The sequence below is a fragment of the Microtus ochrogaster genome, chromosome 6, assembly GCF_000317375.1.
Source record: "Microtus ochrogaster isolate Prairie Vole_2 chromosome 6, MicOch1.0, whole genome shotgun sequence".
Taxonomy (NCBI): domain Eukaryota; kingdom Metazoa; phylum Chordata; class Mammalia; order Rodentia; family Cricetidae; genus Microtus; species Microtus ochrogaster.
Window position 1 is genome coordinate 62,165,683 of NC_022013.1, and position 23,113 is coordinate 62,188,795.

Below are 23,113 nucleotides of genomic sequence, written 5' to 3' on the forward strand. Positions count from 1 at the left end.
CAAATTTTTTTGTTACAATCCAGTGATATCTTCAGAGACAAAGTTAGATAGTTCTCGCTGTGGCATATTATCTTGTGCCTGCAGACACCTGATCAAGAAAGAGTATGCACGGAGTGTAAAATACAATGCAAAGTTAAGCTCTCACGAGTCTCCCCGTAGACTGAGTCTCCCCGTAGACTGAGCATTGTTCAATTCAGTGCTTCCAAGTATCTTTGTGAAGTGACTCATTTTCAAATATTTCCAACACGGGGGAAGGGAAGCCATCTGTTGCATCATCTCGTGATATTTAGGGATTCTGCGTTCTCAGAGCCCTTCCCCGGGGAACGTTAGGAAAGGTGGGTGGCCAAGAAGTGTTTCTCCAGTGGGAAGGAGTAAGCAAAATTGGTCATGACTCTCTGGAAGTAAGTGTAGACAAACAGCAGCAAGCAAGAGAAGGCAGCACCTCGGGAGAGGAGAGAGGAGAAACGGGAACAGGGACTCGCGGTCTGACCTGGGCGCTGTGAGGCGGACACACTGTAGTTAAGCTGAGAAAGATCAACGTTAATGCCTCCTGCGGAACGCAGGAACCCACCGGGAAAGCAATGATGCTGAAGCCTGGCAACTCTCCCCAATACTCATCCCTTCAAAACTGTAAAGTCGAGTTCTACTCTTGTCCGCATATTTTAGGGAAAGAAAAGGAAACTCGCAGGAGCCAATTAACTTCTTCAGGTATCACACAGCAGAGTTCGCTGAGAAGCAGGCAGTTGGGAGCACATCTGTTCAATCAGAGCTGTTCTCCACCTTCTGGGCGGGCCTTAGTCACGCAAGGAAAGCAGCCCATTGAAAGTAATATGGGGGCGTGCGGTGGAGGAGTGGGGACAATAGGGAGACACAGAGAAGGGGATCTGGAGCAATCTCCTTCTCCTGTAGAGTGTGGGGAACACCCCAGTGGCAGTGTCTGAGGCAGCCACAGTGACTTGTCCTCGGCGGGTGCTCGGCAAATTGTCTGGGGTAGGTGCTGTGCCCGCCCAGTGGAACACAGTTTGTAATCTCAGCACTCCAAAGGCAGAGGGGGATCCCAAGTTCTGCAGAAGGAGTTGGAAGCCAGCCTGGTCTACATGCGGCTCTGTTATAAATTAATTAATTAATTAAAATAAAATAAAATAAATATGGCTCATCAGGTAAAGGTGCCTATGGCCAAGGCTGAGTTCCTTTACTGGAACCCAAATGGTGGATGGGGAGAATCAACTTCCACAAATAGTGCTCATATATACATGTACTCTGACCCACACACGTCAATAAATAAATGTTAGGAATCATCTAAAATACACACACACACACACACACACACACACACACACACACACGGTACAGCAAGGAGGAAGACTTGCTGCCTTTTCTGCCCTTTGGAGACAGTGAACCAGAGAAAGACACTAATATCTGCTAGAAACTGGAAATTCATCCGTTAACTGGGCCCCGGTTTCTCTTTGCTCTGGTTACGTATAAACACAGCTGCTGGCAAGCCAGTGTAGACTTCGTCTCCAGTACAGCCACCACCAGGGTTACCTGAGTAATAAAAGATGACCAAAGCCCTGTCTGTACAGCTCTCTGGTTCTTTCTTCGGTGTCTCAAAACCGTGTTCTGAGGCTTTTGAAGCAGAGGGTTTTGTATAAGGATAGTTTTTAAAAAAATTCCTGTGAACTAGAATTGAAAGGTGTGGTGGCGCACCCCTTAAAATCCCAGCAGTGGGGAAGCAGAGGCAGGCAGATCTCTGTGGGTTTGAGGCCAGCCTGGTCTACACAGTGAGTCAAGGTCTCTAAAAAAAAAAAAAGTCTTGTAAAAAATTTTGCTGCCCTATTATAACAAAATATTAGAATGCTTAAGAAATTTTATATGAGATTTATTTATGAAAGTCAAACTTCAATAGCTAGTTCACATACTCAGTATCCAGGGAACAATGAAGTTGTTTGTGCCTCTGAGGTCAAACAGTAAGACGCCTGTGGCAGAAGTCCAGACTCACTTCTGAGCACCTGATTTCTGTACATTTTCTGTGCGCATGCCCTACTTCTAAAATAAATAAATGTGGTTTAAAAACAGGATTGGTTTGTGTGGAGCAGGGGACAGGGACATGAATAAGCACAAAATATATTATTAACACCTTTGTGGGACCGAAGAGAGAGCTCAGTGGTTAAGGACATTTGCGACTCTTCCAGGGGATCCTGGTTGAGTTTCTGGCACTTCCATGATGGCTCACAGCAGATCTGTAACTCCAGTTCCAGAGATCTGATTCCTCTGGCACCAGGAAGGCCTATGGCACATGCGTATGTACTCAGACATATAAAATAAAAATAAATACATCTTTTTAAAAAATAGCATACTTGTATGAAAATGCCATAATGAAACTCATTACTTTGTATGTTAACTTGAAAAAATAAATTTTTATGAAAAGGCAAAAAGAAATCAATGAAGTGCTTATAAAAATTAACTCCGCAGTTTGGGAATAATCTCCAAAGGACCAGGAAGAAAGTCATGATTTTCTATCATTTTCAATTTTCCGTGTTAATCATGTAAAACCATAGCTTTTCAGCTAACATAAGTTTGGTCTGTGAATACCATATGGCATTTTCTTAGAGGAAGTTGGGCCTCTACTGCCATCTACTGTGTTCTGTCAAGATCAGATTCAAAATCCCCCACATCAGAGGGATGAAGAGTACATGGGCTATCCAAACAATTAAAATGAGAAGGAAAAAAAAGTACACGGGAGAAAACATGAGTGACATTGCTTTGTGTAGGGCTATTTTATTTGTATTTTAATAAAGTTTACCTGAAGATCAGAGTGCAAAGCTAAGTCACTAGAGGCCAGGGAGTGGTAGCACACACCTTTAACCCTAGGACTCAGGAGGCAGAGGCAGATCTCTGTGAGTTCAAAACTACCCTGGGCTACATAAGATCAATCCAGAAACAGATCCACAGAAACAGATTAAAGGCTCACACCTTTAATCCCAATGTGTGGGAGTCACACACCATTAATCTCAGCACTAGGGAGGAGGAGACAGGAGTGATGTGGCTGGGCGGAGAAAGGAATACAAAGGGGAAGAGACAGGAACTCAGTGGAGCGTGGAGTCTGAGGTTTGGTGGAGACACGGTGCAGCCTAGGCAGTCTGAGGATCGCCCCTTCAGTCTGAGCGTTGGTAGAGGTAAAAAGGTCTCTCTAATGCCTGACCGCTCTGCTTCTCTGATATTCACCCTTAGCCCCTATATCTGTCTCTGGGATTTTAGTATTCACGCTACAGCTTTGTGAGATATGAGGTCTGGAGAAACACATTTGCCGTCATACATTTCAACATATGTGAGAAGCATGGGGAAGGCTTATGTGTGGTTTTCCAAAATAAGATACGTTTGTAGAACAAAAAACAGAAAACAATATAACACAACTTGGCCTTCACCATCTTTACAAAGAATCTACTTCCATTCACACTTTCCGATTTCTCTCTGGTCGTATTGTCACCATTCAGCCAAAACCATCACTCTTTTGTTTATTTATTTTGTAGAGACAGAACCACACTGTCTTGATTACTCTGGGTTTATGAAGTGAGGTTAGTCAGGCCTTTAACTGTCTTCTCTTCCACGTACCATTGTTTTTTAGTACAGTTCCTGAGGATGCGCTGACCCCCACCCCCAAAAAAATATTTTTGTTGCCTCTTCTTAACTGTAATTTTGCTGCTGTTATGAGTCTAGTGTGAAGAGCTGTGTTTTCCAACGGTCTTAGGTGACCCCTGGGAAAGGTGGCAAGACCCACAGGCTGAGGACCGCTGAAAACTGCCAAGGTCTTGGTGGCTTGCTGGAGAGCCGCCACAGCTGCTGCCGGATTGCTGTTATCAGTTGTTTCCTGAGGCAGTATCTGAGTGTCCAGCTGGGCTGACCGGGAGCTAGAACTTCTCCAGCTTCATTCAGCCCAAGGGTTGGAATTACAGGGATGAGGCTCCATGCTGGGCTGGGCAAGGTTTTAAGGGGTGATATGTGAGTTGCTTTTTGCCTCAGACCACTTTATATCTGAGCAAACCCCAGAGATGCTTTCCAGGCTTGGGGAGCCCCTTCTCTCTCACTTAATCCCTTCAACAAATACAGATCAGCTCAAACCAAGATTCCTCCTAGCGGTGTGCAACTGTTTGTATCTCAATGGCCTCCCAAAGAGTCACCTTCCAGTAGTGCTCTTAGGGATGGGCGGAGCCTTTAGGAGTTGTGGCCTTGTGGAAGTTAGGTCATTGGATTGGGGTGGTTCTTAAAAAAGAAAGAGGGGCTTGGCTTTCCTCTTCCACTGTCTTTGCTTTCTTCCTGACTAGAGAGCCTCCTTTTAAGTTACCCTATAGTGTGCTGTTGCTGTGTGTGTGTAGACAGTCTTTATCAAGTTATCCTGATACTGGCTATAGTGTGCTGTCGCTGTGTGTGTGTGTGTGCGTGGGCACACACACACACACACACACACACAGTCTTTATCAAATTAAGGCTGTTTTCATTGCAGCGGCAGCCTACCTCTGCCGTCAAAGCAGTGACGTCATCACCTATCACCAGGTGTCTCTCCACCATCAGCTATACGACCTGTGCACCCCTTAAAAGTGCCCGCTGGGCACAGCTCACTCTCTTGCCTCTTGTTCCTCTCTCCTCTTCTTCCTCTTGCTTCTTCCCTGTTTGTCTGTCTGTCTGCCTCTCTCATGTCTCCACTAGGACATGGCCTTTCACTCTTCCTCTCCCCTTAGAAACCTCCTGCACTAACTCGTGTTTGCTTAGTGGCATTTTTTGACAGGGCCTGCTGAAAGGTACCCACTTCGCCTTTCTTTTTTTAAAATCCTTTCAAAGGCAATTCCCTCTACGAGAGACTTTAAGTTGTGGAGAACTTAGACTGACATTTTGAAAACTCCTTTGGCAGCAGTGTGGAGAGCAGGCGTAAGAACTCTCCTGGAGAGAACTACCAGAGTGGAGGCGGTGGGTGTGAAGACAGACTGAAGACACCCAGGCCCAGATGGCTCTCCTGATCTTTTGTTTGGAGACCCCGAGATCAGAAGGGTTAACTGACTAACTCCTTCCCCTCCGGTAAGTGTCACAGCTCTGATGGAAAGGAACCAAAGAATGCAGAGTATTACAGCCCCGGTGGAAGAGTATTCTGACAGTTGGCAGCCAGGGATTAGCACAGGTCACACAGTAAGCGTAGCGGTTTACACCCCTGCTCTAGCCAATGCAACAACAGCTCTGCTCTGCCAGGAGAGGGCGATCTGAACAAAGTTGTTCCGGCTCGGCTGGGCACTCTGGTACTCTGGAGTGTAGCAACTCCGCTCTGCTAGGAGAAGAACAAAAGTGTTACAGCGGGGAGCGGTCCAGTCCTGTCCCTCATCTCTGCTCAGCTGAAGTGTTAACAGTGCCGCTCCGCTCCGCTCCTCTCCACTCCATCGCTGCTCCGGCAAAAGATCTTCACCCACCACCTCATTCAAGAGAGTTATTGGGATGTAAGAATCCAGGAGAGAAGCCGCCTCTACCAGGGAGGAAGAAGAGCAGCCACAAACTAAACAGGCGCTGGGCTTAAACTTCTTAGGGGCGGAGTTTTTCCAAGGAGAAGAGGGATTGGTTAGTTTTTCCTGCTCAGGGATTGGTTAGTTTAGTTGGTCAAGGGCAGAGATGATTGATTTTAGGGTCAACCTGTGTTTCTCTCACTGGCTTTTTTTTTTTTTTTAAAGCTTTTTGGCTCTAGTTTCAGGGCCAGTACATAATTCTTTCACTGGCTCTGATTCTAGGGCCAAAGTATGTTGCTTTGGCCCTGGTTTCAGAGTCGGGGTGTATTTCTTTGGTTCTGGGCATGTGGCTAAAACATTTCTTTCAGTGGCTTGGGTCTCAGAGCCAAGGTGTGTTTCCTTCACTGGCTTGGGTCTCAGAGCCAGGGTGTGTTTCTTTCACTGGCTCTGGTTTCAGAGCAAGGGGGGTTTCTTTGGCTGTCCCCTTTCCCCTACACCTCCTCCCCTGCTGGTTACATATTTCTGAAGACATTTCCCAGGATTTCTCAGTGAAGACCTGCATCCCTTCACACCCCAACAATTTATGTAATTTAACTTTGCTTTCGTATAATGCATGTCTCTTTCAGTTTCTGTTGTCTGGTCCTGGAGACAGAGAGGAGTCTAGTTAAGTTGTTCTGTGAAGCCATGCTCACAAATGAATCCCCAGCATTGCTGTGTGTACGGAGGCTAAGAGAACTCCACTGACACAGGATATGGGCAAGCTTCCCCGCTTGTGGAGTTCTGGGAGACCTTTGGTTGGCTGGTTTTTCTTTCCTTCTTTCTATTAATTTTCATATGTATGGGTGGTTTACCTATATACACATCTGTGTGCACATTTGCCTGGTGTGCACAGGTACCAAAAAAAAGGCATCCAATCTCCTGGGATTAGCATCACAGACAGTTGTGAGCTGTCATGTGGGTGCTGGGAATCAAACCTGGGTCCTCTGGGAGAGCAGCAAATGCTCGTCAACCACTGAGCCATCTCTGCAGACCATCTCGGACTATCTTTAGCCTAATTAATACCTATTTGCTGCCCATTTCTGTGTCTGACTTACGGTTTTTCTTAGTAGACTACTAGCTTCTGCCACCCCAGAAGTTAAGCATGCCATCAGACAGCTCCAGAGGCTGCTAACGGAGGTCCCCAGCTCTGCTGTGTGTACTCTCCAGACAGGGGTGGCACATGCCTTCATCTCAGTACTTGTGAGGCAGAGGCTAGCAGATCTCTGTGAGTTCAAGGCCAGCCTGGTCTCCAAGTTCCAGGACAGACAAGGCTACACAGAGAAACCCTGTCTCGAAAACAACAAACAAACAAAAAAATAGGACACTTCCAAGAAGGAAGAGGACAGAACTGAGAGGAAACTTAGACTCTGAATGGCACCCAAATGCTGGAAGACCGGGACCTTTACATATCTTTTTTTTTTTTTTTTGGTTTTTCGAGACAGGGTTTCTCTGTAGGTTTGGAGCCTGTCCTGGAACTAGTCTTGTAGACCAGGCTGGGCTCAAACTCCCAGAGATCCGCCTGCCTCTGCCTCCCGAGTGCTGGGATTAAAGGCGTGTGCCACCACCGCCTGGCTACATATCATTTTCAAAGTAGCTGCTTTTTCTCATTCTGCTCTGCAAAACACCAGCTTCAGTGGGGAAGGGTTTTTAGTCTGGTCTCATTCATTCATTCATTCATTCACCTATTCATTCATTTATGCCCCAGCAATACTTTAACACGCATGGGTAGCCTGTTTATCAAGGTTCTCCAGTTGTTCCTATCCTAGGCAGTCCTAGATGCTTGTTTCATTGTCATACCCAAGGTTCCACAGTCTTCCTTTATACTGTCTATCCAGCGTATTTGGGGGGGGGGGCTTCCATTTTTGCTTTATCCTGTGCACTCCTCCAAGCAGTGCTATCTTCCGGGATCTGCCCTCATTGATTCTCATAACATGGCTGAAGTATCTCAAGTGCCTTTGCCATAGCCTTCTGGAGATGGAGATGTTTCTTAATGTCATCGGTGCTCAGCCTGTCTCTTTGTGTGCCGCCTAGCATCCTCCTGAGCCATGCCGTCTCGGACACATCGGCCACTGTTCTGAGGAGTGTTTCATTGTCCAGGAGTACTAGTAGTCTTGAATATATTCCTCCTCAGCTCTCGAACACATCCGGCCATTGTTCTGAGGAGCGTTTCATTGTCCAGGAGTATATATTCCAGTAGTCTTGAATATATTCCTCCTCAGCTCTTTACGTTCTGCACTGGTGATTACAACATGAACCAAACTCGTATACCTCTCACCAACAGAGCTATCTCCGGGGCACAAAGAGGCACTGACCACTGAACCATTGAACAACACAGCCTATGTCTAGTTGTCTGAATGACCCCTGTTAATGTATTAAGGCTCAGTCAAAATTGTCACTTGTTACTCTTCCAGAGGCGCCAAGTTCGGACCCCAACACTCAAGTCAGGTGGCTATGAACTCATAGCCACCTGTAGCTATGCCCACCCTGTTATTGGACAGGGTGGAAGCCGGGGAGCACACACACATACATATCTTTCAAAACAAAACAAGACAAAATTTAAAGATGGCTCTTCCTCAAGGTAGTTCCTCCTCCTGGAATCCTAACAACAGAACAATGCTATTAGGGTTGCTTTTGGAGCGAGCATGGGTGACGGGTTTCAGGCTGGAGCTTGGGTGAGCCGAAAGTAATGACATTGGACTGAATACAGCCAGCAAGCAAGATGACTTCTCCATGGCTGTACATACTTGGGCATCATCTCCCCAGAACCACGTGTAAATTATGGCAGTATTGTCTGTAATTGTCTGAGAAGGGTGGATGGATACTCAGAGGAGGGTCTAATGATCCTCCCTACCACTCCTCAGATGAGGGTGTGTTAATTTGAACACAATTGGCCTCCATAATCTCATAGGGAGTGTAGCAGAAACCAGAGACCTTAGGAGGATTCTAGGTGTCACACGAAGAGACAGGCTGAGCAGCAATGACATTAAGAAATATCTCCATCAGCCAGGCGGTGGTGGCACATGCCTTTAATCTCAGTACTCCAAAGACAGAGGCAGGCAGATCTACAAGAGCTAGTTCCAGGACAGGCTCCAGAGCTACAGAGAAACCCTATCTTGAAAAACAAAAACAAAAAAAAAACACAAAGAGAGAGAGAGACAGAGAGAGAGAGACAGAGAGAGAGAGAAAGATCTCCATCTACAGAAGGATATGGCAAAGGCACTTGAGATACTTCGGCCATATTACAAGAATCAATGATGGCAGATACCCGAAGATAGCACTGCTTGGAGGAGCGCACGGGATAAGGCGAAGAGAAAGACCCAGAAAACGCTGGATAGACAGCATAAAGGAAGACTGTGGAACCTCGGGTATGACAATAACACAAGCATCTAGGACTACCTAGGATAGGAACAACTGAACAACCATCATAAACGGTTGCCCATGCATGCTTAAGCATTGCTGGGGCATAAATGATGATGATTTTATAGTACTTCAGTATGCAAGGCTTGATGAGACGCAAGAGACAGACACACACTATGTGCCCCAGGCGTTCCTAGTCTCTCAACATTTTGTGCTAAAATAAACTTCTCCTTTAAAAACGAAATAAGAGAGTTACATCTGTTGTTTCTGTCTGTTTGGAAACATCCGTCTGAGCCAAGGCGACTCCCTGAGGACGGCGGGAACCCTGGGAATTGCAGACGCCCCTACAACGGGCAGCCGGGGGAGGCCGACTCGGGCCGAACACACCCGCTAGCATGCACCACTCTGATTGGTTCGACTGACCCTAGGCATCCAATCGGCGTAGCGTTTGTTGCGCAGCCGCGGCGACCTGGGTACACAAGTGGCCTGGCAGAGCTGCGGGTGGGCGACCGGGCCATGAACCTAGGGTAAGCGGGCGGGGACACCCTGGGCTGCAGGGCGGCGGGCACGGGGACGGCGGTCGAGCGCGGGCTGTGGTGGCGCAGCGCCCCGGAACAGGGACGGCGCCCCGGAGGGCGAGCAACTCCGGTCGCCACCGATGCCCTGCACCAAGCTGGGGCACCCCGAGCTGGGGCAGGACTGAGTCTGGGCGTGGTCTTCATTTCAGAAGTTCAGCGTTTTTACCGGCTACCAAACCGGGATGTAGCCGCGCATCCAGAAGCTGGATGTTAGGTTCTAATATGGGAGTTTATCCTGCCCCCGGGAGGAGAGGTAGGATAGGGTACTAGCAACTTCGGTTTCATTCAAGATGTTGCCTTATAACGTAAACATGAGCTGTTCATAGCCCTGCTACTGGATGCCTCAAACAAGCTTTCTCCCAGATTGTTTGCTTTAACAAACCAAGGCACTTTGATTCCTCTATCAAAGCAACACTGAGTTCAGCTTTGCTAGTTAGACCTTGGTTTGATATTTTCTCTTTAACATCACCTTTGTCTTCGTTGCTGTTCATGGACACATTACCCATCCATCCCCAATAAAACAATGAAATACTGTGTGTGATCCCACCAGTGGAGTTGTGATGATTACCTTAATAGACAAGAGAAGTTTTGCTGGTAGCGTTTACCGTTTTTATGTTGGTGCCTTTGACATGTAAAGTGTTGTACTAGCCAACGTTTCTTGTGCATTTATTATGATAGTAAAAACAAAGAGGCACTAAAGCATTCATTCATGTATCATATGAAATATGCCCAAACTGGCATATTTAAGCAGCTGTCACCTTGGTGACCATTTTAAACATTTCCACGTGCTTGCAGCCCTCCTTAGAATAGTCAGTCATGAACCATTACAAAACTAATAAATGGCATATCAGTGTCTTACACCTTGGTAAGTAGTTTGTGGCAGTAGCATGGGATTTTTGGTATAGAGCTACAGGTTAAAGGATGCTGTTATAACCTAATTACTTTATTCCTTACCAGTAGCAAAAATCATGTTTCAGGTTAAAAATGGCAAACGCTTGCCTCACTGAGAAGTTATAAGTCTTTTCTTGTGATTTTTTTTCCTCTTTAGTTGAAAAATCCTTTCTAGATATTTATTTTAATTATGTGTGTATGGGTGTCATGTCTGCACATAAGACTATAGACCACTTGTGTGCCTGGTGCCCTTGAAGGCCAGAGAGGTGATTGTTAGCTACAGTGTTGGTTCAGCTCTTTAAAAAATACTCTAAAATATAAAGACTACTTTGGAGAGGGGTTCAGGCAGGAGGATCAGGAATTCAAAGCCAGCATGGCCTACGTTAGTGAGGGTGAGGGCATCGTGGACTATATGACTTTAGAGAAACAAAACCCCTGCTTTGATGGTCACATGATTCCTATATACATTCAGAGGAATAGGTTTGCTTTCAAGGTTCATATAAATATTTCTGGTTGCTATTAAAGTGTCGAAATCATTTTCTTTTTATATTGCAGAGATGGCTTAAAGCTTGAAACTGAATTATTGGATGGAAAAGCCAAGCTGATACTGTCTCCATATGGTATGCTGTGTTATTGGAAGTCTAAAATGTTTTAAGTTTGTATGTAGAACATGTAGTAGTTTGGCAGACATTTTGCTTGTTATACAGTTAAATGACACTTGGAAAAAGCTTTTTCTCTTAAGTGTCTTTGAATTGATGTTTATCCGAGTAAAATCAGATTGCTACAGTGATTGCTGCTGTCCGTTTTGGTTCATAAAATGTATTCCATCTGTCATGTTTTTGATGCTAGCATACTTTCTTGCTGAATCAGTAATGCAGGTGGAGTTTAGAAAATTATGTGCTTTTGCATGTTACCAAACTATTGTTTGAGAAAGTTGTATTTATATTCATATAGCCATAATTGCTAAAGTATTTATTATTAGTAGTATTATTTGTTAGTTTTGAAACTCAGTATAGTTTTCAGTCTTCTCCATGAAGTTGCTTGCCTACTCCCCACACGTGGGTTTATAGTCTTGCCCTGGGAAGATAACGGAAACAAAGATGAAATGGAGGTCACTACTTGAACCACCACATTGGAAAAGTTGGACTACTCAAGTGGGGCTTAATGCTTTTGGGCTGGTATTTTTATTGTCATCTTAAACAGCACTGAACGTTTTCTTTTGTCACCTGTGCTTTGGGTTTATAGTTTAGTAATTTTATTTTCTTTTGTAGAGCATAAATCAAAAGTTTCTGTGAAGGTAAGTTAAGTGATTTTTGACCCTACCTGTTTCCACGTGTGAAATGTATACTTTCATTGGTTCTAAATGTTGAGGCAGGGTCTCTGAGTTGTACCCAGAAACAGCCAGTCTAGTCAATCTGGGCAGCTTTCTCTAGAGGATTTCCTGCCTCTGCTTTCTGAGCGCTGGGATTACAGGCTGGTCTTCATATGCTCCCAGCATTCATGTGTGCTCTGAGCATCTGAATACTGCTCCTTGCAGTTTTGTAGCAAGCACTTTAATCACTGGGCAATCTCTCCAACCAGAACTTTGTCTTGATGGTATAAGAAGTAGCCATAGAACTTGGTTTAAAAAAGAAAAGAAAAGAAAAAAGCGGTGTACTATGAAAAGGTGTTTATGACATAATCTCATCCATTAAGCTCTTGGGAATGATATGGACTCTATTGTTTTTTTTGCTCAGAAATCTGAACATAACTGAACTTTTATGGGTAAGGTTTTGTTTTTGTTTTTTTTTCCAGTCTCCTTTTATTATTCCTCTTTGGTTCAGAATTAACTAAGTATATCTTGATATAATGTGTCATGGTTTCCTGTGTAATGTAATAGCCCTCCCTGACTGTTCTGGAACATTCACTTCATAGACCAGGCTGGCCTCGAACTCACAGATATCCCCCTGCCTTTGCTTCCAGAGTGCTGGGATAAAAGACATGCGTCCCCACTTCCCAGCTGAGGTTTTGGGTTTTGGTTATGTTTTAAGAAGACCTTTTCTGTATAACACTTCTGGCACAACTGGAATATAGCAAAATAATCCTTGTCACTGGACTGCAGTCAGTAGGTTTGTGTGCAGCAGGGATTTCCAGCAGCGTGAAGCTCCACACGGTATCCAGCTCCATTCTGGCCTCTATTGTCCTCTTCAGAAGAGGGAGACAGTGAAAATGCTCTGCCCTTGTTCTCCAAAAGAGCGAGGTCAGGTAGATGACTACAGTGACAGAGTTGGGGGGAGCTAGAGACCTATCTAGAGACCAGTGTGGAACTGAGAGACGACGCACACATGAGGTAACTTTGTGATTAGAAGTTCAGAGATGAGGGATTAGTTAATGAAGTTGGGAAGTATATTCCAGGCTTACAGAAAATATTACAAAATGCCAAATTATGAAAAATAAGTTATTGTAGAAAATGGTGTACCCAGGGACACTTAGGAGACAAAGCTTGTGTGGAACGTTGGAATTTTTGCTCCAATACTCAGGCTAGCAAAGAACTTCATTGTCTTCCTGCCCCCGCCACAGTGCTGGGATTTCAGGCTTACACTACAAGCTCAGCTCAGAGTAGGAATTTTGATAAGGGAGGTGGATATAATCTAGCTTCCTAGGTGGGAAAGCATAGTATGTAGCCCTGTGAAGGCAGATAGATGGCCATCCCTGAAACTGATTACTGGTCAGTGACAGCAGTCTAAGGAGCGCCTGGTAAGGCACTGAACTTAACCTGGTGGTCACAGGGATGACAGGGGCCAGAAGTAGTTTCTAAGGCCTGTTATGGGAGTGCACAACACTTAGGAGTTTGAATGAGATGATGTTTAAAGAAGTAAAGTGCCCAACGATGACACCATCTCTTGAGTGAAGACAGCAGAAGAGCAGCATTCCAGCGGCTGGAGATGGTGTGAGCTGGTGGCTGGGGTCACCTGGCGGAGCCATGTGCAGTGTTTGATAATTTGATTGATAAAGTGACTTTTGAAAAACTAAAAGGACTTAGTTTTGAGGTGTTTTGTTTTGAGAAGAAGTTGGGAAGTATATTCCGGGACTATAGAAATATTACAAAATGCCAAATTATGAAAAATAAGTTATTGTGGAAGATGTTGTACCTTGGGGACATATAGGACATAAAGTTTACCTTTATATCTCCACACAGCCCTGGCTGTCCTGGAACTCACAAGATGCACCTGCCTCTGCCTCCTGAGTGCTAGATTAAAGGGGTAAACCATACTTGGCTCTAAAATTGATGTGGGAGTGTCATATATCAATCTATTGATTTCATTGGTTAAGTAACAAAGAAACTGCTTGGCTGGCCCTCATAGGTTAAAACATAGGTGGGTGGAGTAAACAGAACAGAATGCTGGGAGGAAGAGGAAGTGAGCTCAGACTCGACAGCTCTGCTCTGGAGCAGAGACGACATGCTCCCATCTCCAGGGCGGACGTGAGAGCTCTGCTCTCTGAGGCAGATGCGATTCAGCTCCGACCCAGGATGGACATAGGCTAGAATCTTCCCGGTAAGCGCACCTTGGGGGATTAGAAATGGGCTAAATTAATATGTGAGAATTAGCCTAGAAGAGGCTAGATAGAAATGGGCCAAGCAGTGTTTAAATGAATACAGTTTGTGTGTTGTTATTTGGGGCATAAGCTAGCCAGGCGGCTGGGGTGATGGGGATGCAGCCCTACCGCTCTTATTACTACATAAAATGACTTGTTTATGCTTAAAAATGAGAATCTGAAATCTGGCATTCTTGAATTTCATGAACTATTGGAGGATCTTACAGCTAGGCTGTATCCTGTACAAGAGTGCAGCAGAGCTGGGAAAGTACGGTGGCATCCTTTAGGTGAGAGAAGTGCCCTAGAGATCATGCCAGTTTCCATCTGGTCTAACCTATTCACCCATCATTTAGACAGTTATATTGTAAAAGCTCCAGGGATGCAAAAGCAAAAAGGTACCCGGATGCTGGAGTTATCCAAAACCTGCAGCCAGCAGCTGGAGAGATGGCTCAGTGGCTAAGAGCACTGACTGCTCCTGCAACAGGGCAGCTCATACCCATCTGTAACTCCAGTTCCAGGGGATCTCACACTTCTTCTGACCTCATAAACATAAACTCAGGCACACATACATAAAATATATATTTTTAAAAACAATCAAAACCTAGAGCCAGGAACATACAAGTGAGGGGTTTGCTTAGTATATGTGACAGACTGCAGATTAAAGAATGGAAAAGAAAGGATTGTTAGGAAGGAAATGAGCTAGGATGGGCAGGTAGTCGAGCCCAGCATGTGTAAACAGTACTTAGGATTGGGATGTGGGAGAGAATGGGCTAGAAAGAAGGAGTGATAGTCTTTATCTAGAACTTGGAATTGTGGAACGCTTGCACTTGTGGGTTCTTACAGGGTCAATATAAGATCACTGGGGTCACAGGGTAACATCAGGGACACTGGGGAATTGATGTGGGAGAGTCTTCTGTTTTGTGTTGATTTCATTGGTTAATAAAGAGACTGCCTTGGTCCTTTGATAGGACAGAAAATTAGGTAGGCGGAGTAAACAACAAAATGCTGGGAAGAAGGGAAGTTAGGCAGACGCCAAGGTCCAGCCACCAGGTTAGATGTGCTGAATCTTTCCCGGTAAGACAGCACTTCATGGTGCTGCACAGGTTATTAAAAATGGGTTAATCAAGATGTGAGAATTAGCCATTAAGAGGCTGGAACTATTGGGCCAGGCAGTGTTTAAATGAATACAATTTGTGTGTTGTTATTTCGGGTGTAAAGCTAACCATACAGGAGCCTGCCCGCAGCTCCTTCTACAGGGAATGAGTGAGGCCATCTGGAGAATATCGGATGAATATCAGGAAGTGACTGCCAGAAGCGTGGAAGAATTACTATGTGGCTGTGACCACGATAGTAATTCACACGGGACTGGAATTGATGAGTGTGGCCGAGCAGCTAAGATAGTCAAGGGATAAGGACTGGTAACCTCAAAGAGAGTGTGAGTTACATAATTTACTGATACAAAATTCAAAGCTGGCATATGAAGATGACCTATAACATACAGTTTTATTTATGTTCTCTATTACCTAGAGTTAAAATAATTTCTCATTGTTGAGTCTTTGAAGGGAATGTTTGCACAGGTAAACACTATCTTATGGCTATAGTACCTAATTAATAGCAAAATGAAATGCTTAGAGGCCTGGTTTATCACAGATTTTAAGCAGAAGGATGATGTTAGCCAGGTGTAGTGGTTCATACCTGCAGTCTCGGAAGAGATGAGGGGATCAAGGCCAGCTTAGGCTGCATAGCAAAACTGTGTCTCCAGACAGAAAGGAACAGGTCAGTTTTTTTCATATACTGTCATAAAGAATAAACTTGTGTTTTCACAGATGGGAAATAAGATCAAGATTGCAAAATGTCCTTTAAGAATAAAACAGACTGGACACATTCTAAGATCAACACAGAATTCTTACACTGGGAGTGAAAACGTTTTTCAAAAGAAGATAATCAGTTCAGAAACTTCACAGGCAAGATCTGAGAAAAGCAGATTGCCGTTTTCACTGTCTCAGGGTTCATGTCAGCAGCATGCAGAAAAAGACTGTCTTCATTTCCCGAAAGAGCCTTCACCTGCAGCCTCTACCGTCCAGAAGATTATAAACACAGCAGCTAAATGCCAAGTGGCTCAACAGAAGCCTTGCAAAACACACGTCAGCGAAAACATGAACAGCAGCGTGGTGTGTCTAACCCAAGACCAACTGCAGCAGATTTTGATGAGTGTGAGCCAAGGAAGTGGATCTGTGTCCCTAGCTGAAAATGGGAAGGAGGAGAAAGCAAGTAAGATTCTTCTTAAACCTTGGTAACTATTAATTTTCCCAGTGTGTGCTTTTGTATTTCAGATTCATTGGCTGCTTTTGAGACTGTCTCTTGAAATCTGATTTAACATGCAGTGACCTTTTGTTTTTTTGGAGGGAGGGTGTTACAAGACAGGGTTTCGCTGTGTAGCCCTGACTATCCTGGAACTAGCTTTGTAGCCTAGCCTGGCTCAAACTCACAGAGATCCACCTGCCTCTGCCTCCCGAATGCTGGGATTAAAAGTGTGCACCACCATACATTAAGCCTTACATAAAATATGTAAAACTGCTTTATAATGTTGCCATATGTTAAGATTAATGCTTAAAATATTTTTTTCTTTCTTTCCCCTCCCTCCCTCCCTCCCTCCCTTTCTTTCTTTCTTTGTCAGGGTCTCTTTATGTAGCTCTGGTCTGGTCCTGGAGCTTTGTACATAGACCAGGCTGGTGCTCAGACTCACGAAGATCCATCTGCCTCTGCCTATTGAGTGCTGGGATTAAAAGCCTTTGACACTGTGCCTTGCCTCAAAATAATCTTAAAAGCTGGTTTGGGGCCTGGAGAGATAGCTCAGTAGTTAAAATATTTATATAAGCCAGCAATGGGGTTTAGCCTTATAGTCTCTGAACTCAGCAGATTGGGGCAGGAGTACACAAACTGAGGCAAGCTTGAGCCACACAGTGGGAACCCATTTCAAAAACAAAAAATTACACGCAAGGGTTTAAAAAGATAAGCCTCTGATATTGAAGGGAATCTTAAGACACCTTGCTGTGAAGACTTGAGTTTCTAAAAGACCACGTTCTGGTTCCTGTTTGTGTTTCCTGTCTTCCCTCCATCCCTGCTAAGGTTGGCTATACTGTTCTTTCACTGGTGTAAATCAGATATATTCCTAGTAGAGTATTGTAGGCTTTCTGTTCCACCAATCAGTGTAAATCGGATGTATTCCTAGAAGAGTATTGTAGCCTTTCTGTTCCGCCAATCAGTGTAAATCGGATGTATTCCTAGAAGAGTATTGTAGCCTTTCTGTTCCGCCAATCAATGTAAATCGGATGTATTCCTAGAAGAGTATTGTAGGCTTTCTGTTCCGCCAATCAGGGTTTTGTTTTAAAAGCCCACTGTCAGCTTTGAGCTCAGGCATTGTGACTGTGAAGGTACTCAGATACCATGGAAGGGTCATGCAGGCAGCTTGGGTGCCGGGGAGCTACTATGTGCTCCCGCCTGTGCATAGTGGGGTTCCTTCTCCCCGTCTAGATATCTGTAAAATAAAGGAAGCTGGCTTTCTTTAGGCCAGAATTGTAGCTCAGAACTGTATAGGTATAAGGAGAGTTAATACCAGTAGAGTTAAGACATTTTACTTAATCCTGAGGTAACTTGCATTTTAGATGCTCCCTCTTCTAAGAGAAATGACACATTCAGGAGGGATCACACGGATGTTTAAGCTAGAACATGAACTTTTTGTAAAAGACTTGATTTAATTATGGTAGCTGGGCACATAGACCACAGTTCACAGAAAACTTCCACAGATAAAGAAGAAAAACAAGGTCATGGTTGTTGTTTTTTTAATAAATATATTTATTCATTTATTTTATATCCCGGCCACAGTTTCCCCTCTCTCTTCGCCTCCCAGTCTCTCCCTCCATCCCCTCTCTGTTCCCACCCCCCAAACCATTATTCCTCCATTTATTTATGGGAGGTCATGGTTTTAATTAAACTGTTTGCATTTGCCTCTCTCTGTATTGTGATTTATATTATAGTTATATATAATAACAAATTACATGTAATTTTAAATTATATAAATTAAACTATAAATATAAATTATTTTGGCAAGAATGAATGGAGGTGTTTTGTTTTGTAACTAGGCTGGCTTCAAACTCAGGACATAGCTGAAGATTAACCTTCTGCCTTCCTGCCTCCACCTCCTGAGCTTTTCAACATAGCTATGCTCCACCTTACTGGTTCGTGCAATGCTAGAGATGGAGTATACTGGGTTGGCATACAAGCAAGCATTTCACTCTGTTCTAGACAAGCTTAGTGGTATTCCCAGCCCTGATTCTTCTGTCTTGGCTTTGGTTTTGTTGCCGTTGTAAAAAGTCGTACGGCTGTGACAAGGAGTCAGCTGTTTAACCTCTGGGCCTTAACTTTCTCTTTTTCTTGATTATTGTTTGGGGTAAGGGTCTCATGTAGGTCAGCCTGGCCTCTGTCTACCAGTACCCTGTCTCAAACGAGAAGATCCTGTCAGTCTGTTTTTGCTGTTGTTTCCAGGGTCATCTTGAACTCCTCCCAGCTTTCCTTCCCTTGCCTCCCAAGTGCCAAGACTCTAGGTTTGCGCTATGTGCTGGATTATGTGGTGCTGGGGGTCAGCCTAAGGCTGTGTTCGTGCAAGGCGGGCACTCTACTGACCTGGCTGTCAGCCTTTGTTTTTGAGATGCTATCACGTAGCTGAGTGATGTGGGAGTGTCATCTATCTGTTGCTTTCATTGGTTAATTAATAAAGAAACTGCTTAGCCTTTGATAGGCCAGCCCTTAGGTGGGTGGAGTAGACAGAACAGAATTCTGGGAGAAAGAAAGCCGAGTCAGGCAGTAGCCATAGCTCTCCTCTCTGAGATGGATGCAGGTTAAGAATATTCCCGGTAAGACATCAACCTATTGGTGTTACACTCATTAGAAATGGGTTAATCAAGATGTGAGAGTTAGCCAGTAAGACGCTAGAGCTAATGGGCCAAGCAGTGTTTAAAAGAATACAGTTTCCGTGTAATTATTTCAGGGCATAAGCTAGCCAAGCGGCCTTGAGCTGGGACGCAGGGTAGCCCGCAGCTCTTTCTACAGCTGAGGCTGCCTTAACTTCTGATTCCCTTGCTCTGTCTCCTGAGTGCCAGGATTACAGGTGTGTGCTATCATTCCCAAGAGTCAGGCTCTAACTGTGTAGCCAGGGCTGGCCTGAAACAGATTGGCCTACCTCTGCCTCCTGAGTGCTGGGAGTAAAGGTTGGCACTTCCACACTTCCCTGTTTTCATTTATTTATTTATTTTGAGACAAGGTCTTACTCTGCATCCGAGGCTGGCCAAAGACTTGGTATGTTGTCCAGACTGGCCTCAAACTCCGAGTGATCCTTCTGCCCCGGCTTCCTGAGTTATACCTGAGGGTTATGGGTATGAGCCATCATGCCTGCTAAGACTTTTCTTTTGACTGGATATTAGGATGATTTTAAAACATGTGTGATTTTAAAACATGTGTTTTATTTCCTAGGCCAAGACAGTTTCCAGTTGATCAGTGCCCCGAGCCAGCCGAAGGGTGTGAATGCCCAGGGTCACTGCAGAAGACTGAGGCCATCTCACCTGTCTCAGATGAAGGGAAGTGTGTCCCCGGTAGAGCTCAAGAGGCCCTTCAGCAGTGTGAGCAGAAAAGGGCCATGTATGTGACTCACATGTGTTTTTCGGGTATTTGGAGAATATGTATTTGCCTGTCCATTGCATGTGAAGTGCTCTGAAGATTTGGCCGTCAGTCACATGGAAACATAATGATAAGGCTCCTTGGTTCCTGTGTGTGTTCTGTCTTAGAGAGAATGAGTGGAAGCCAGCTGACATATTCAGTACTCTGGGGGAACGGGAGCACGATAGAAGTTTGTTGGAAGCCAGAAGAGTGCAGTGGAAGAAAGAGCTGGGTAATTTATATGCTTTCTGGTATAGGTCTGTTGGCCCATGGGGTACTTGGTTACCTTTTAGTACATTAGCAAGTTTGGTTCAGTATGAGCAGTGCGCCTCTAGCATCCTTCTGGAGTCCTGCAAATAGTCCTGGACCTTTTCTGTTTGTGTGTGTGTGTGTGTGTGTGTGTGTGTGTGTGTGTGTGTGTGTGTGTGTGTGTAGGTCAGAGAACAATTTGTAAGGGTCAGTTCTCTTCTTCCACTGTTGGGATTGGATTTAGGGTGTCAGACTTGGTGATCAGTGAGCCATCTCACCAGCCTATAACTCCAGTTCCTATTTTACCTTCAGAAGTTAGTGAGAACTGAGAACATCCTGCCCTGAAATAGGTGATACTATTGCCTAATTTTGCAGAAGAAACCAAGGTTTAGCTTAAAAAATAACAGTGTATCTGTTACGTCAGCAGGAAGAAGTTGAGCTTGGAGTTGACCCTAAAATTAGGCTATGTACCTTATAAATCTGTTAGTAATAATAACATAGAAAGGTGGAAACACAGAGCAGTTAGCACAACAGTATTCTGAGAAATTGTTTCACCTTACTGATCTCTGTAATAAAAACATTCTGTCTATGCTGTACTTAAGTTTAATTCTAATTCAGTGTTTTCTTTTATCCCATATCCTTCAAAGTTCCTTTCTGCCTTGTGAGTCATCTTTTCCCAAGCAAACTACTTTGATTAACTGCTACATTTTGTACTCCTTAAGGTCGTGATTTGTTTACATGATTCTTTTTTTTACAGTTTTTATATGTATTTTTTAAAAAGGACATTATTTATAGATGAACAGGTTGCCTTAAAAAAGAAAGAAAAAGAAGCTTCTCAAAAATGGAACGATCCTTGGAAAAAATCTGAAATAGAATGTGAGAAACTTCACATCCTTGACCAGTCTAAGGTAAGAATATCACATTCAGTCAAGCATTCTTTTTTTTTTTTTTATTGATAAGTATTGAGCTCTACATTTTTCTCTGTTCCCCTCCCTGCCTCTCCCCTCCGCACTGCAACCCTCGCCCAAGGTCTCCAGCTCCCAGTTTACTCAGGAGATCTTGTCTTTTTTCTACTTTCTACTTCCCATGTAGATTAGATGTATGTAAGTCTTAGTGTCCACATTGTGGTCTAAGTTCTCTGGGATTGTGATTTGTAGGCTGGTTTTCTTTGCTTTATGTTTAAAAACCACCTATGAGTGAGTACACATGATAATTGTCTTTCTGTGTATGTGTTACTCAAAATAATGTTTTCTAGCTCCACCCATTTTCCTGCAAAATTCAAGCTGTTATTTTTTTCTGCTGTGTAGTACTCCATTGTGTAAATGTACCATGTTTTCCTTATCCATTCTTCGGTCAAGGGGCATTTAGGTTGTTTCCAGGTTCTTGCTATGACAAGCAAAGCTGCTATAAACATAGTTGAGCACATGTCCTTGTGGCACAATTGAGCATCCTTTGGATATATACTGAAAAGTGATATTACTGCGTCATGAGGAAGGGTGTTTCCTGATTTTCTGAGAAATCGCCACATTGACATCCAAAGGGGTTGTACCAGTTTGCATTCCCACCAGCAATGCAGAAGTGTTCCCTTTTCCCCCACAACCTCTCCAGCATAAGTTGTCATCAGTGTTTTTGATCTTGGCCATTCTTTCAGGTGTAAGATGGAATCTCAGAGTTGATTTGATTTTCATTTCTCTGATGACTAAGGATGTTGAACATTTCCTTAAGTGTATTTCAGCCATTTTAGATTCCTCTGTTGAGATTTCTCTGTTTAGATCTGTACTCCATTTTTTATTGGATTATGTGTTCTTTTGGTGTCCAATTTCTTGAGTTCTTTGTATATTTTGGAGATCAGACCTCTGTCTAATGTGGGGTTAGTGAAGATCTTTTCCCATTCTGTAGGCTGTCGTTTTGTCTTGTTGACCATGTCCTTTGCTTTACAGAAAATTCTCAGTTTCAGGAGGTCCCATTTATTAATTGTTTCTCTTAGTGTCTGTGCTGCTGGAGTTCTATTTAGGAAGTGGTTCCCTGTGCCAATGAGTTCAAGTGTACTTCCAAATTTCTCTTCTATAAGGGCCATCTTATAGCCCCTCCTGGCATAGAGGTGCAGTGGGAACAGTTTGGAGCTTTTCGGAGCAACTGCGAGGAGATGGGAAAGCCCTTTCCGTCCAGACGAATGTTTCAGGTTAGGGAGAGGCTGTGGACAGGCCCTAGGACGAGGCCCTTGTTGGGAGAATCTTCTAAACCACCTGACTAGAGGAGAAGAACTCTTTCATCTTAGACAGTTGTCCCTGAGCTAAGGTCTCCTGAGCTAGGGTCTACCTCAGAGAAGGATGTGGAAAACTAAGCACCATTGCCCATCTTTGTACATCATGTGTGGTCAGGCCATGGCAGTGGCAAGTGGGGCATATGGATGCAGAAGAAAGCTTTAGCCTACAGTAACTGTTTCCTCCGAGCTGGGCATGGCGGTACACGGGGATACATGCACCGTGTATTAGATGCTATGGAGATGCGTGGGGAATACAGTATCTCAGATAATGAAACAAAACCCAGTGACATGTTCACTCCAATTGCTGCCTCTGCTATCACAGCTCCCCTAGAGCAGCCAGAGCTACCCCAGCAGCCTGGATCTTTGAATGATTGATCCATACTGCAGCAGGAGCGTTCCTCCCCTGCTAGGCTGCAGACTACAGGTGTGGCCTCTTGTTCTTTGCCCCAGTAGGTGCCTCATCAGTGGGAACGGCTCTGAGGTGTGAGGGTGGTGGCAGTGAGACAGAAGAGCACCTTGTTGAGATGGGAATAGGGAACCTGAGTCTGGGCTAAACTCGACCAATGGGAGCTTCCAAGAGCCAGGGGTGGCCCTGGGGAAGGCTTTCTCTGTGGTTCCATCTCGGTTGCTCCATGCTAGTCCACCTTCCCTGCGAGGGGGAGGGGCTTCTGTCCCTGGGCCCCAAACTTGCCTCCCCCTCATGCCTAACTTTCCTCCCCCATCACTGCACCCAGCTTATGCCTGATTCTAAGCTGCAGATGGAGGAGTCTCCTTGGTGAGATAGAAATCCTGATGTGTGTTGCCTTTGAAGGCATTGCAGGTAGGATAGCCAGTGCTTAGGACGTTCTGGGTACTTAAGTTAGGCTTTGCTTGTTTGCAGCCTGGGAGCCGAGGTGGAACGAGAGTCTGTGCACAGCTGAGGAGCCCCACTTCTCCTGGGAGACACTTTCTTTTTTTTTTTT

The 23,113-nt window shown here is 44.5% G+C and overlaps 1 protein-coding gene across 1 annotated transcript in view; it reads left to right on the plus strand.

Moving 5' to 3' along the window:
• Positions 1–9,346: 9,346 nt before the first annotated feature.
• Positions 9,347–23,113, plus strand: part of Ccdc66 (coiled-coil domain containing 66) — a 37,088-nt gene continuing 23,321 nt past the window's right edge. Inside the window, 8 exon segments of the mRNA XM_013346884.1 lie at positions 9,347–9,406; positions 10,904–10,968; positions 11,620–11,645; positions 15,751–16,195; positions 19,454–19,504; positions 19,507–19,618; positions 19,765–19,868; positions 20,681–20,793. Of these exon segments, the coding sequence (XP_013202338.1) occupies positions 9,396–9,406; positions 10,904–10,968; positions 11,620–11,645; positions 15,751–16,195; positions 19,454–19,504; positions 19,507–19,618; positions 19,765–19,868; positions 20,681–20,793 (927 nt within the window). The 5' untranslated portion in view covers positions 9,347–9,395.